The 16,012-nt window shown below is 36.6% G+C and overlaps 2 protein-coding genes across 2 annotated transcripts in view; one reads left to right on the top strand and one right to left on the bottom strand.

The window, feature by feature from the left end:
• The window catches only part of LOC118191327 (uncharacterized), a gene marked incomplete at its 5' end in the record, with an annotated part of 529,277 nt that overhangs the window by 84,448 nt on the left and 428,817 nt on the right, over nt 1-16,012 (top strand). The window lies entirely within an intron of this gene.
• Nucleotides 1-16,012, bottom strand: part of LOC118204024 (uncharacterized) — a 110,849-nt gene that overhangs the window by 28,404 nt on the left and 66,433 nt on the right. The window contains exon 8 of the mRNA XM_085810323.1: nt 399-540. Coding sequence (XP_085666449.1) covers nt 399-540 — 142 coding nt within the window. The remainder of the gene's footprint in view (nt 1-398; nt 541-16,012) is intronic.

Below are 16,012 nucleotides of genomic sequence, written 5' to 3'. Positions count from 1 at the left end.
AACGTATACTATACAATAGGGAAACACGCGATCAGTCCCTCCAAAAGAACCGCGTAACCAACAAAATTTGGCAAACTGCCAATCATAGCTAAATATTTCCTTTCATTTCCTCCAGACCGAGAAAAACCGTGATAAGAGAAATCATACTAACAAATTCTGCTTCGCCCGAGTTTTCTCGGGATAATAATTAACTGCAATATGAGCCCGAGATAACTCGGGATAATCAGGCTAGCGGTTAAGTCTGAGAAGATTAACGTAAAGACATTTCTAGAAGACGAAAAACGGAAATTTTCCTTTTTTATAATAATGGCTGCTGAAATAAAATTTTCAAAGTATTTCTTGAACTCAATTTCATACACCATTTGTGACAATTGTCGAAAATACATTTAGTTGCTTACCATATCGCTTTCGTTTCCCACTGTTTCTCTCATGAATGCGACAAAATGAGCGGCGTGCTCGAATATCGTAGCATTATCCGTCTTTTCCGTTACACAAGGCAGAAGAGACATCATGCACTGGCAAGCATTTTTGATGCGCAGTCTGTAGAATAAAGAATTAATTTATAAATTAGAATCAATAACTAAAATGCACTGTTTAAGAAGTTTTTAATTTTTATTTGAAATTTGATGACTTTTATTTAATGCTTATTTTTTTAAATCAAATTTATCAGATTATCTTAATTGTTATGAAATTCTTAAAATGCCAGAATTTTCTTTTGTTGACAAAGCAAAAACTAACTGATATGTATTTATAGTTTTATTCTAAAACAAAGCTGCTACTTGTTTTAAAATAGCGTTTTAGTACTTCCCTATTAACCGAATGGTATGAATTGAAATAAAAAGACTAGTAACATTTAATTGTTTTGCCACAGTTCAATGTTCAACGCGTAGTTGCATTAGAGTTCTATTTTCTCTGTTGACCGTAAAAGTGAATTTTTACGTAACGCTTGATAGTTATGAATCCGTAGAATATTTCTCAAAATGAAGCGGAGAGTCAGTCCGCTATTTACAGAAATACACCTTACTACTGGAAAATCAATATTGCAGTCTTTCTCATCTAGTGAAGTTATATTTCAACAAAGAAGGCATTTATTGGTAGTGAAAATACGCACATGTCAAAAACGTGTTAAAATGCGTGTAAAACTTGGTTCGAAGGAAGACACATAACATATACAAGAGGTATATGATTCATTTATTATTGGCATGAAGAACTAATCTCGGTTAAATTCTGCCGAAAGCAACTAGGAAAAGGCAGACAAAACGGTCGCTGATTGGAGTAATTATCTACAGGATTATATGCGCTCTAGACTAATTATTATATGCCCTCTGGAAATGACGAAAGCAAACTGTAAATAGTAATAAATAAATAAATAAAAATCAAACTCTCAAAGCTTTCAGATTTTATATTACGCCCAAAGGGACGTTTTGTTTTCATTTACACGTTTCGAGAGCATTTGGGCTAAAAATATTTAAAAAGAGAATATTTTGAGAAATTTCGATAAACAGTCAGTCTCGCGCACTGGTGATAAAAATGCTTTATTCCTTACAGTGTGTTGCTACAGCAAGCTTTGATACCGTTGCGTTTCTCAGTCAAAAATTCATTAAAGTTTAAAAAATATTAAATAGATAATAAAAAAAAAATCGAAATTCAACATTCGGACTTTCAGATGCCCATAGTCGGGTGGAGGACTATTATTCAAAATCTGATAGCTCTAAGCATCGTTGTTTTTTCACAATGCGATAAACATACAGTCATACAGATTCTTCGTTATTTAACTTCTTTAAATATAATACAGGACGATAATATTTGGTGGCAACAATTTGAAAAGTGATACATCACATTTAAGTGATTCAACGTAAACTTCCGTTTCTATACTAACAACCCTTTTAGGCTAACGTTCCTTTGATCTAAAGAAAAGTTGGCAGCATCAGTTGCATTTGGGAGATCGACAAAAGCTTATTCCGAAGACGTGAAAATAATGCTGGAAAAATATTCCGTCACAAATGGACGGGCATCTGACGCGTAACGAAAAAAGAAATTTCTTTTAAAATGAACTACAAATTCAATTTCATTGATCATGAAACTAGCATCAGCGTACGCAGAGTATAAAACACATCTGAGGAAGTGCAAAATAACGAACTATAAGACATCTAGGAACATATTGTATTACATCGAATCTTACCTCGCAGAATTATGTGGAGGAAAACCATTTTCAAATCATTATCATATTTTTGATGCGATCCAAATGGGAATTGCTAAACATTTTCCACCCGAAGAAAAACTTAACTGATATTTGACACGCAGTTAATATGAAAGTACCAAGTTTTTTGCTGAGAGTTTTTTAAACACTAGTTTGCTTGTTTGTAGCTAGATCGAAACATAAAAATCCATTTTCCATGTAACCATCAATTAATTCATTAATTATATAAAAAAATCAAAGTTTGGAACATTAAATTCGTCTGCGAAAACGCGAAATGTATTTCACGAAGCTATTGCATGTTGTCAACTTCGAGACTAAGCATATTCAATACACTTGCTTCCGATAAGGAGTATTGCTTTCCTACCTAATAATAATTCCTCAGGATAACAACAGAATATCAATTTAATTGTTAAAATTTATTGAGCTTATTTTACTAAAACCAACAGTAATCCAAAATTAAAGTTCGTTTTATCAGGTTCAATGTTCCGTCTTACTTTCTTTGGGAACATGCTCAGACCTGACTCGGAACAGGGAGCTTACTAAAGCTATGCAAAGAAGAGAGCTTCTTCGCCGTGTTTGGAGTCGGATACTTTTGTACAGCAATTATTTTTGATTCGTCTGTCTCGATTCCTTTCTGAGATATTTTGTAACCTAAATATTTTAATTCAGGGGCTGCAAATTTGCACTTTTCGACATTAACTTTTAGACCGGCCTCATTTAATAAAGAAAACACCTGTCTTAAATCCTGTACATGTTGGTCGAGATTATCACTAGTAATAATGATATCGTCTAAATAGATAAATGTGGACTTTCCAAGAAGAGACCTTAACACAATGTCCATACATCGCTGAACTGTTGCCGGTGCCCCTGAAAGGCCAAACGGCATACGTAGGAATGCATTAGTGCCAGACTTGGTTATAAAAGCAGTCTTAGGCACGTCCTCCGGCCTACCCCTATTTGAAAATAACCAGTCGTTAAGTCTAAAGTCGTCATGTATTTGGTCGATTTTATGTTCCTTAGAATTTCTTCAATAATAGGTAACGGATATACCGGATATTTAGTTATGGAGTTTAATTTACGGTAGTCAATCGCGAATCGCCACCTTTTTGGATGTGTCAATGGATAGTCATTATTTTTCTTACATAAAACCACCGGGCTAGCATAACTATTTGAGATGGGCGTTATGATTATTTTACGTAGCATATCGGTGATATGCCATTCTATAATTTTTTCCTTATTCTTATCATACAAGTATGCTTTGTGGCGAACTGGCATTGAATCTCCGGTGTCAATACTATGGTTAGTAACCTGAGTAAATCCTGGAATATCACTAAATAACGAAGCAAATTCACTTACCACTTGTCGGATTCTTCGTTGCTCTTCATTAGGCAGGTGGTCAAGGTTTAACATCGGCGGTTCAGCCTTTTCTTCTCGAACTGGTTTCATCGTCAGCTTAAGGGACGCTTCATTAAAATCCAGCGTTGCTTGTGCCTCTGAAAGAAAATCTATTCCTAAGATAATATGTGCTTGCAGGTTCTTTACTATGAAAAACATAACCTTTACTTGTTCGTCCTTGATACGGATGTATAGCGGTAATTTACCTATGCACTTACATCTTTGTCCTTGCGCAGCTAACACTGTCGTATTATCCGAATTATATATGCGATATTTACGAAAATACTTCCTAAAAAAATCTTCTGCCACACAGGAACACTGCGCGCCTGTATACAGGAGTGCGGTGGCTGGGATATTATTCACCAACACTTCAATCTTCGGAAGAGTCAAATTTTTCACCATTACTGTATTTAACTTGAAGGAAGAGGGTTTTTCTCGGCCTTCGGATTTCCGCACCCTCCCGTCAGCAGAAATCCGTTTTAGTTTAAATCATTTTTCTTTTCCATGCTTTCCTTCTTTTTCCACTGGCCTTCAGACTTTTTTCCTGGATTGCTATTGAACTGTCGACGTTCGCCGGCTGTTTTTGAATGCTCGGGTTTCCTTGCCCACTGATTTGCTTTGCTTCCGTAGCCGTGTGCTTGACTTTGCTGTGGTCTTGACGCACCAAATTGGTTTCGTTGTTGATATTGGCGTCCTCTTTCAATGTCCGCCGTTCTTCTACTTTCAAACTGGATTGCTAGCTCAAATAACGTTTCCAGTGTAGTCGGATTTCTTAATTCAATAAAGTCTTGCACTTGGGGAAGTAACCTCGGCAAAATCACTTGAATTATCTCAGGATCCGGACGGTTTCCATACAAGAGTTTGAAGACGTGAATTTTTCTTAAAATAAAGCTTGAGAGATTTTCGATTCTTTGCTGATATATGCTGAAAAGTTCCGTTTCTAATTTCGCACGATCCCTTACGACAGGGAAGGCTTTTACTAGGGCAGTCTTGAAATTCTCGTAAGTATAGGTGGGACTTCCTGCTTGACCCAAGAGACTTCTGCCTATACATTTGAACCAGTTAAGCGCTTGGCCCCTCAAAGCACTGGTAGCTCAGGTAACTTTTTGAAACTCGTGCAGGGGGTAGAGCATGAAGTGGTCATCCAATTTTCCCAAAAAACTGGTTACCGGTGAGTTTCCATTAAATGTTGCTTCTGGTTTCATCGAAGCGCGCATGGTCTGGACGAGGTAACCAAATCCTTCCAGGGAGGCAGCTGGCATTTCTGGATTCTGAGCCGCTTCTGCAGGCAGCACAGGTTCTTCTTGAAACTCGGCCATGTTTATTCTTCTTCGTTGGGCGCCACTATCAGGTTCAATGTTCCGTCTTACTTTCTTTGGGAACATGCACAGACCTGACTCGGAACAGGGAGCTTACTAAAGCTATGTTCAATAAATGTGGAAAGTAGACAAGATACCCAGGAAGGGTATACAAAACCCTTTATTTTTCACTCTTTACAATAATTTCCGTACTTCGGAATACAGAGACCAACTACTTGTGGTCTGGAATAATAAACAAGGAAGATTGGCCGTATATTAACAGGAAGCCGTTTGTAGTACAGAGAACTGTTAACACTACAATACGTTTAAAATTATCACGAGGATTAAACCTCTGGCCTGGAAGGCAACCAGCAACTGCGTAAAACTTCTAAGGTAAGCGGCCTGCTTCGTCTAACTCCTTCTTCTCTCTCGCTTGGCAAAAAGCCACAACTTAAGTACTTGGCGTTCGCCAGACAAATTTTGCATAAATAAGTTAACGCTTTTAATTCTGGCCGGAAGTAGAAAATAAGAAGTGATAGTAAAGATTTAAAATAAAATAAACGTTAGTAAAACTTAAGATCCTTACAGTTTTAAAATGGGCTTGCAGTTCTTACATTATTTCTTTTAATTGCTCAATTTCTTTAAAATATGAATATAAACTCTTATGCAGTGGATTGTAATACAAAGACTCATTTTGTGTGTAAAATTTATTTTGCATGAGATGTGTATTTAGGTCTTTATATAAGCAAATTATAGAGTTTGCAAGAAAATATCAGAATTTTAAATTCACGCTGGAAGCATATCATGATTGCATTGCTTTTTCACCTTTGAAACAATTTTCTACGTCTCATTTGAAATTCATGAAATGTCAAAGAGAAGGAAAACAGTGGAAACGCTTTGCATTTAGAATAATAAATGTTTTAACATTAACTGATTGATCGTTACTAACATCATTAGTTGACCGATTGCAATTAGTTTCATTTATTATATAAATATTAAACAACGACCTTGGATGCTAGAACTACAACTGTGCTAATATTAAAGACTGAATTAAAATCGTTGTTCATGAAAATCCTTATCAGAAATAAGACGATTAAAATGATACTAGATTTTAAGTTTTGCTTTAAATTCTTCTAAAGAAAGCACAAGTTTTAAAATCATTATGGACTGCTCGATTTTAATGGACCACAATGCATTTAGTTGCTTCAGTTAGCGATCTGCTTCATCAAAGAAAATATAAATTCATGTCGCTTATTGTCACTAGGCAACAATGAGCTCATTTTACAAAAGTTCGAGCTTTCAAAATAAATGTTCTGCATTGTCCGCTGGGAAATCAATCGGATTCATATGTGATTCTTTATTTCTTTCTTAAATGTGTGAATTAGCTTTTAGAAATGTTTCTATTCCTTAGTTTTGTTCTTTTGATGTTAGAATCCGTTCTCATTCTATTTTTATGTTTTGATGATCCTTACGACTGCGTTCTCGGTGTTAGAAAATAAAAATAAAAGCATTTTTCATTGAATTGGAAATCTACACAATTCTTCACCTTTCTGAAGCCATGGGTATTTCAACAATAATTAAAAACATCCGAGTCAAAGAGTGGATTGTCGTTTGAAAACACAATCGAAGTAATATTTGGCTTAAGAAAAATAATTGTCTTGCAGGAAATCTGAGAGATTCTTTAGACTTACATGTTTATTAAAATTATTTTAAAGATAAATATTTTACTTCATACTGAAGATCGCATAAACTATTGAGAAAAAGGAGGGAATGATCACATTTTAAAATGTATTTAGAGTAAGAATGAATATAAATATTCATATGCAAATATTACTTTTCGATATTAATATTTTAAAATATCTCTTTTACGATTTTAATAGTCTACGACAACTGCTATCAAATACTGAACATTCTGGTAATTCATAATGGTTTTCTTCTTCAGGTATCAAGAAATGAGGTAATTATAGCTGCGTCACGAATACCTATTTGAAGTTTCATGGTCTGCCCGTATCCTTATATTATTATATTTTTTTTATGATGGACACTATAGATATGTTCAGATGATGATCTATAGTTTCTGTGAAGGGCTCCATTAACTCCAAGAGAAACTTCTCATTTAGCACGACAAATACACAAAGAACTACTCTAACATTAGTGTCAACGTTTTGAGTAACTTGGTATCTTCAGATATCCATCGCCAATTAGAAACTGTGAAAATATGAATGTTGTAGCTCCACAATAGCGCAAGATGAATTTTAAGAATGATTCAGAAAGAATGATGAAGTGTAGTGGATGAATACCTTTTTATGAGGAGGACACTGAAATAGATATGTAGCAAGCTCATTTCCCAGAACCGTCAGCTAACAGTCACCCCAACAGCAAAGGCTCTATACAACACGATATAAAGCATCTATTCATATTCACAGAAAATTTCTAGGCTTTCTGTACAGTAGCCATTACCTACACACATAGACAACAAGCCAGTGTATCCAAGAAACTCTGCGTAACCAGCGTATAACGTTGCGCGCCTCTAACTAGCACGCAACCAAGAGGTGACTGTGAAAGCTTGTATAAACCACAGAGTCTTATAAAGGGTTTAAGTCCCTTTTTATTCAACGTACTAAATTACAATTGCGTCCTCTTGACGCTTACAAACTGTGTCAACTAGGCAGTCAAATAAAAATAAAAACCTGAAAAGAAAGTAAAGACAATATTCTAACTACGAGGCTCTCTAAAATAACTAACTCACCGCGTTTTACAAATACCGCAGCTAATTCAGCAGACTTGAAGCTCACTGGAACAATTGCAACTACTTCCCGCCAAGCACATAGGCCGCAACGCGGGGTTCTTCAATTCTCGATTTCTACCTCCGCGCTCGCTAAGTAAGAATAACTCTCTCACCGAACTCGTTTCCTTCTATTTAAATCATACTACTTCCGCTGATAATTTGAATGCTTGCGCGTTCTACTCAAATTTACATATTCTGGCATTGGCAGTTCCAGGGGAAAGTAAGGCTTGACAGGAAAGATAGTTTAAACTTAAAATAAATGTTAGTTAAAATAAATATAAACCCTACATTTGCCGCTGCCAGAATTTGGAAAACTTGGAAGCAGGTCCTACAAACGACCTGTTGTAAGTTTATCTAATTCTGAACTAACTGGCGAAAGCCTCGTTTACACAAAAAAATCTTATGTAACAATTAAAATTCTGTTAGTCGTTACAAAGCTTTCTTCTTACAGCAACTTTTCCTGGACTTCATCAATCAATCTTGGTCTTTCCTTCCAGCATCTGGAAGGAATAAGTATCAGTATCTTTCTACATACATTATAATTTACACTTTCTTGACACAATAAATTTTTGTTTTTAAGGATTCGTTTTTCTTAGTTATTGCTTACTTCACATTCATTCAATTTTTCAAGCATTAATTTAACTTTACCCTGGCTCTCCACCATGTGTGGTGTCAAACGGGAATATTCGTGTTTTAGTCTTACAACACTTCCCCTAACCACCATGATTTGTTAGAATTCAACAACCAAATAGACACACCTTACTCGACATTCTACAACTCAATGAGCTACTTTAACAGTCTTAAAAATTCAAATGTAGGTGGAGAACCCTACAAAACACATTCATTCTAGCTTCCCCCTCATTCATCTTTAAACATGCAGGCTTTCGCTCTAAAGCATGACTTCACAGTTTAATACTTAAATTTTGACTTCATTGCTTTTAAGCATTCACTTTTAGCATCTACAATTTTATGCTTCTAGACTAAATTCTACTTTTACATAACATGCAAGTATTTACATACATTTACAAAAGTTTAATACATATGCTTTTTACAATTTACCATAAAATGAATAAGAGAAAATAAATTTTTACTTTACTCATTCTTCGCCAAGCTGGCGGCACTGAAACTAAAATTCTTATTAATACAAGAATACGAAGTTATTTTTATCTTCGGCCAAATTTTGGCTTTAACATAACAGAATTAGTCTTTCGACCAACAGAAAATGCTTGTTTTTAGCTTTTACCCTTAAAGAAAATAATACTTTTGCCTTAGCTAAATAAAGTAAAACAAAACTAAGTCTCAACCGAGACATATTGACTTTCGTCAAAACATAGAACTTCGTACTTATGCATAACATTTCGGAACAAAAGAGAAAAAAAAATTATAGAAGGTTTTAACTTATCTTTGAGTTTTCGATGCTTGAAATTCCGTCATCCGTTTTTTGCAAAATTGATCCCAAGTTAGAGGTGTCATGGATGTCAATCTTCTCCTTGTTGATCTCCGAGTGTCGTCCCCGTGGCTCTTTCTTTTGCGTCCTCTACATGCTGGCCTCTTGACGGAGTAATCGTCTGGTTGTTGGCCTTTGCGTTTCTGCCTGGGACGGCTGGTCGTGACGTCCTCCGGTCTGGAGTCCTTCTTGAATTTCTTCTGTTCGTCGTATTTTTGTGCCTCCTGTTGGCGTTTCAGTTTCCGGAACGGCGGCCTTGCTGGCACCTGACTCTGTGGCCGTGTGCGCGTTCTCCTTGATGTGTAATTTCTCCTGCCATCTTTTGTAGGTGGTGTTTTCGTCTTTACCATGGTTTCTTTACCCGGTTCATCTGTATTTTTGTTTTTCTTAAACGCCGGAGTTTGAAAATCCTTTTTTCTTTTTGATACCGACGTCTGGGTTGTAGAAGTGCTAGGTCTCTCTTCAGTCCTCCGTTTCTTGGGTGGTGGAATAGTTGTTGCAGTCTCTGGCCCTTCTATTTCGTTTAGACTTGAGTCCTGCAAGAAACTTTTAAGGATTTCAAAATCATTTGGATTATAGTATTTTTTCACCTGGTCGGGACTTGCTTTACAGATTTCCCCTCTCTCGTTTTTAAGATATAAGACTACTCCTTTGATTTCCTGAATTACATAGGGGCCTTCAAACTTTGGAGCTAGCTTTGCCATAAAATTGTCTTGGGCACTTGATAAAGAAAATTTCCGTTTCAATACTTTATCCCCAACTTTAAAATCTGCTTCACGGCGTTTTCTATCATAATATAACTTTTGCCTATTTCTTGCCGTATCCGAGGTTTTAAGCGCCTGATCAATTAGCTTTTGCACGTCCTTTTGTCTAAATTCCTGCTCTCTTTGTTGCACAAAGAATAATTTATCTAAAGGCTTAATTAACTTTCTGCCTAAAAATAATTCTGCTGGAGTTTTTCCCGTAGTATCATGATGTGCCGTTCTTAAAGCATAAGCTAATTCATTTATGTAGCCATCCCAGCGCTTGTGATGTGTGCTAACGTAACTGCGAATTATTTTTACAATGTTTTTATTAACTCTTTCTGCTATGTTAGCCTGTGGTCTATACGGAACCATTTTGATATGGCGTATATCAAGTCCATTGCATATGTTTTCAAATATTTGACTAATGAATTGTTTTCCGTTATCGCTAATGACTTTTATCGGTGCACCGTATTTTAAAATGTATCTGTGTAAGAATGCATCTGCGACTGTTTTGGCTGACGCGCGTTTAAGTGGAACAATTTCTATCCATTTTGAAAAATGATCTACTATTACTAAAAGAAAACGATTTTTATTTAACTCGCTCTGGGGGAAGGGACCAAGGAGATCTATGCCTAAAATTTCATTCGGAAATGTAGCGCGAATGCTATTTAAGTACCCGGCCGGGCTGTAATTAATATCATTTATTAACTGACATTGATTGCAGGACCTGACATACGCCGTTACTATTTTGTATAATTGCTGGAAATATACCGCCTCGCGTACCCTTTTTAAAGTCTTTCTGACCCCGAGGTGGCCCGCTGTTTTTTTTTCGTGCAACTCCTTCAAAATGCTTAATCGAAGCGAGGCTGGGATGACTGGCTTATACTCAAGATTTCCGTTCGTTGTTTTCGTATAGAATAATAAATTATCTATTATTTCATAGTTTTTTGCTCTATTTCTTATCGCATCGATATCTGTGTGCTCAAAGCTTTCGGGGTCTTTCAAATAAGTATAGATATTTCCAAATTCAGGATCAGCTTTCAGTTCAGTAATAACCGTATCTCTAGAATCTAAAATTTTTGAAGTCAACACAGCGCATTTAAGTTCATTACCTTCATCGTCCAGTTTTATACGAGAAAGTGCGTCAGCTACATTGTTTTCCTTACCCGGTTTATATTTTATTGTGATATTATATTCTTGGAGTTTTAAAGCCCATCTTATTAACCTGGGCGTTAGATTTTTTCCCGAGTAAAGTCTACCAACAGCCGCATGATCCGAAAAGACTGTTACTGGCGATTTGCCGAAATAAACTCGAAATTTGTGTACAGCCATTAATACGGCTAATGTTTCTCTTTCTGTAGCTGTATAATTTCTTTGTGTTTGATTCAATGTTTTACTAAAAAATGCCAGCGGATGGTTATTTTGCATAAGAACCGCACCCACCGCATAGTCTGATGCATCTGCCGCAATTTCCAGGTTTTCGTCCCCCTCAGGGAATTTTAAAACAGGGGCATTAATAAGCGCTTCTTTTAATCTTTCAAAAGCTGTGTTCGCTTCCGCTGTCCACGTAAATTTACTCTTTTTTCTTTTGATTACTAAGAGTGGTTCAACAATATTAGCGAAATCTTTTATGAAAGATCGATAGTAAGAACATAGTCCAAGGAAAGACGAAAGTTTCTTGGCGGTGTTGGGCGGTGGGAAATTCTTAATAGCTTTTATTTTTGAATCTTGCGTTTCTATACCCTTTTGCGAAATTTCATAACCGAGATATTTAAGTTCTTTAGTTGCGAACTTGCATTTTGAGGCGTTAATTGTAAGACCGGCCTCTTTTAATAATTTAAAAACTTGTTCGAGGTCATTAATGCGTTGTTCCAACGTATTACTCGTTATAATTATATCATCTAGATAAATCAAGGTTGATTTTCCTAGGACAGGCTTTAGAACAATGTCCATAGCTCTCTGGAATGTTGATGGGGCCCCACACAACCCAAAAGGCATGCGTAAAAATGCATAAGTGCCCGATTTTGTTATAAACGCGGTTTTATGTATATCTTCGGGTCTCATAGCTATTTGATAGTAGCCAGATGTTAAGTCCAAAGTAGACATATATCTCGTCGATTTGATCTGTCTAATGATCTCGTCTATAACCGGCAAAGGGTAAACTGGGAATTTAGTTATGCTATTTAGTTTTCTATAATCGATAGCAAACCTCCAAGCCCTTTTATCCGAAGGAGGAAACTCGTTCTTTTTCCTACATAGTACGAATGGACTCGCGTATTCACTATTTATGGGCGTTATTATTTTATTCTTTAACATCTCCTGAATATGTTCTTCGATGATTACGTCTTTTTGTTTGTCATAGCGGTAAGGTTTAGTCCTACAAGGTTTTTCGGCATTTAATTGAATTTTGTGAGTCACGATCTGACAGTTTCCCGGTTTTTCTGAAAACAAATGAGAAAAATTACTCACCACTTGCTGTATTGCTTTACTTTCCTGGTCATTCAAATAGCTAAGGTCCAATTCAGGTGTCTCCGCAGGTTCCACCACCCTCTGGTCCATCTCCAGCACCACGGAACTATCTTGAAAATTTAATTTGGCCCTCGCGGCCCTTAAAAAGTCCATACCTAAAATAAGAGAGTGTTGGAGGTGTTTCACCACAAAAATTAATACTTTGAGATTTTCCTCTTTTACCTGTACGTTTAATGATACTTTCCCGATGCAGTGACATGTTTTTCCTTGCGCCGCTATAATTTCCGTATTTCTGGTTTTAAAGAGTCGTATCCTATAAAAATTCTTTTTGAAGAACTTTTCACTCATGAAATTTCCTTCTGCTCCTGTATCGATGAGGGCTTCTACTGGTACATCGCCAACCAGGACTTGTATAATTGGTAGCTGTGAGTTTTTTAAAACTTCCGGGGTCTGGACCCTCTCTTTCACAGGCCCCTCTAGTCGTTTAAAGCTTTCCTTTCAATCTGTGTCTTCTGGGTACGCGGATGCTTATTTTCAAATTTTCTTTTTGGGCCTTGACCTTCGAGTTTCGATGCGTTAGCTTGATATTTCTTTCCCCCATATGAGCGATTTCCATTTCTGGTTTCCTCCTTCCTTCGGGTATGTTGAGAATATGTTTCCCCTCTCGCTCTTTCCGCGATTCTGCGATTTTGAAACTTCACCGCCAATTCGAAGAGTTCCTGCAATGTTCTTGGGTTTCTAATTTCAAAGTAGTCTTGGACAGCGGGTAACAATCTTGGTAATATTATTTCAATGATCTCCGCATCGGGTTTCTTGCCATACAGCATATCCGTTAGCTCGATTTTTCGTAAAATAAAGTCCGTCAATTCTGCTGTATCCCGTTGATAGAAACTATATAGTTCGGCTTCCAGCCGTGCGCGATCTTTCACTATGGGGAAGGCCTTTACTAACGATTTTTTGAAATTTTCAAATGTATACGTCGGGCTTCCAAATTCACCTAGAAGAAATTTGCCTATATTTTTCCACCATAGCGCGGCCTGTCCTCTTAGTGCTGATGTGGCGATGGCAACTTTTTGTCTTTCAGGCACAGGGTAGAGCTGAAAGTGGTTTTCTATACCTTCGAGAAATACCACCACCGAATTTTTTCCGTCGAAATAGACGTTTGGCTTGATTGATGCTCTCAAAGTCTGGACCAGGTATCCAAATCCTTCTAACTGAGTTGTCATTTCTTGGTGTTGTCCAGCGGCTTCCATCCAATTTTCGGCCATTTCAGTTCGATAAGTGTTCGGGCGCCAATATAACGTTGCGCGCCTCTAACTAGCACGCAACCAAGAGGTGACTGTGAAAGCTTGTATAAACCACAGAGTCTTATAAAGGGTTTAAGTCCCTTTTTATTCAACGTACTAAATTACAATTGCGTCCTCTTGACGCTTACAAACTGTGCCAACTAGGCAGTCAAATAAAAATAAAAACCTGAAAAGAAAGTAAAGACAATATTCTAACTACGAGGCTCTCTAAAATAACTAACTCACCGCGTTTTACAAATACCGCAGCTAATTCAGCAGACTTGAAGCTCACTGGAACAATTGCAACTACTTCCCGCCAAGCACATAGGCCGCAACGCGGGGTTCTTCAATTCTCGATTTCTACCTCCGCGCTCGCTAAGTAAGAATAACTCTCTCACCGAACTCGTTTCCTTCTATTTAAATCATACTACTTCCGCTGATAATTTGAATGCTTGCGCGTTCTACTCAAATTTACATATTCTGGCATTGGCAGTTCCAGGGGAAAGTAAGGCTTGACAGGAAAGATAGTTTAAACTTAAAATAAATGTTAGTTAAAATAAATATAAACCCTACAAGCGAGCAAAATAAATATGTATTAAAACTTGTGTCGGCATAAAAAACAGCGAATTTGCAGATAGTGTTGAATAAAAACGCCGCCAAAGATGCGAGCATCAATTCAATTGCCATCTCTGATCAACGTCTCATTAAAATACCAGCTACATGCTTTAGAAATTGATTTTTGGCAATAAGAATGAACAGCAGACAATACAATCGATCAATGCGTATCTTTTCCGCGAAAGTCGATAACGAAAAATTTCATTCTCGTCCTTAGCTGAATAGAGAGTATTGTAGGCTTCAATACTTCAATTCCAATACTTCAATACTTCAATTCACGTAACACCACTATAAATAGACTGGCGAGTCTTTTGGAATCTGTGATTCATTAGTCTCCTGCCCGCTTTTAACAAAATATCATATAGTAGGGCTAATAGTCTCAACGTATTGAATATAACAAAGTTCTCTATGTGATAAAAAGACGAAAACTGTAACTAAGGAGCAGTAATAGATGAAAGTCATAGACAAACATCAAAACTTTCTTCCCTCATTTTAATAGGGAATATTTAATTTGGTTGTAACTTACTGGATGTAATCTTTTTTATAGTTCGTAGGTCTTTTACATGGGGAATCGTGATGCGTTTTCCATGCTTCCAAACAATAAGCGTGTATAGATGATATAGATAACGATTGGCATGCATCTGTTGATGCATAGATAGGCACCGAATAGATGCGCTTGGAGAGCCATCAAAAAGTCATAGAGAATTATAAAAGGTTCTTTATGGAGTGGACATCACGAGCTGGAAGGCTTCAAATTAGATTTCAGTTAAAGCAAACCATTTTATTTTGGGAAAAATAATAATCTTCATTTAGTATCTATTCTCTTTTTAAAGTTGAGATTATATACAGATATTCGTTTACATACTGACATTTCAGGTATATGACATAACATATGGAGTTAGATATTTTTTTCATATTTCAATTATGGAGATGATATAAAATTTTACGAAGTGACTATATAGTAAACCCTTGCCGAACGCGTACTTGCGCCATACAAGTTTGCATATACACGCTGTCTTATTTATCTCTATTTAATTTGTCCGTCTCTCGAGAATTTCAGCTATACGCGGTATGATGCAGAGCGTCAGCTGTGTTGCCATAGTCCTCTTTAATGACTGGTTTGAAAAGTCATTCATTAAAGAAATCAAACACTGCTTAGAATAGCAAAATCTGAGTTTAAAATTCTTTTAATTCTCCAGGGTACAGTACTGAAGCCCTCCCAACTTTGCATCCAAATGTAGAGGTTTCAGTCCTTCCTACGAAAAACACTTCATTAATCCAACAAATGGATCAAAGAGTCATAAAAGGCTTCACAACCTGTGTTTACATTTCTGCAAATAATGCGCCAGGCAAAGAAAAGCATTCGGCATTTTAGTAACTAATGGTATTATGGAGACAGTTCAACATAAGACGCTATATAGAAATGATTAAACCGGTATGGGAACAAAAGAACTCATCAGAAATTAATGCTTATTGGCAACAGAGATGGCAAGAAGTTGTAAATAATATTAAAGAACTTATATCGATTGAAAGTGATGCCAAGGAAATCGTACAAACTGCAAAATCAATAGGCGGCGAAGAATTTTCAGATGTGGAAGAAAACCAAAGCAAGAATTAGTCGACAATGATGATCGTGAAATGCCAGTCGAAGAACTGGATGATTTTATAACACCAGTCAATGGGGAAAGCAAAGATAGAGAAGAAGATAGACAGCCTTTAACATACAGGAAGTTAAACGAACTTTCGAAAAACGAGCAGAGAAATTGTC

Source organism: Stegodyphus dumicola, chromosome 2 (assembly GCF_044657685.1).
Source record: "Stegodyphus dumicola isolate Sdum_Otavi_A_Nest chromosome 2, ASM4465768v1".
In the NCBI taxonomy this organism is placed as follows: domain Eukaryota; kingdom Metazoa; phylum Arthropoda; class Arachnida; order Araneae; family Eresidae; genus Stegodyphus; species Stegodyphus dumicola.
This window is presented reverse-complemented; position numbering and strand designations above follow the sequence as displayed.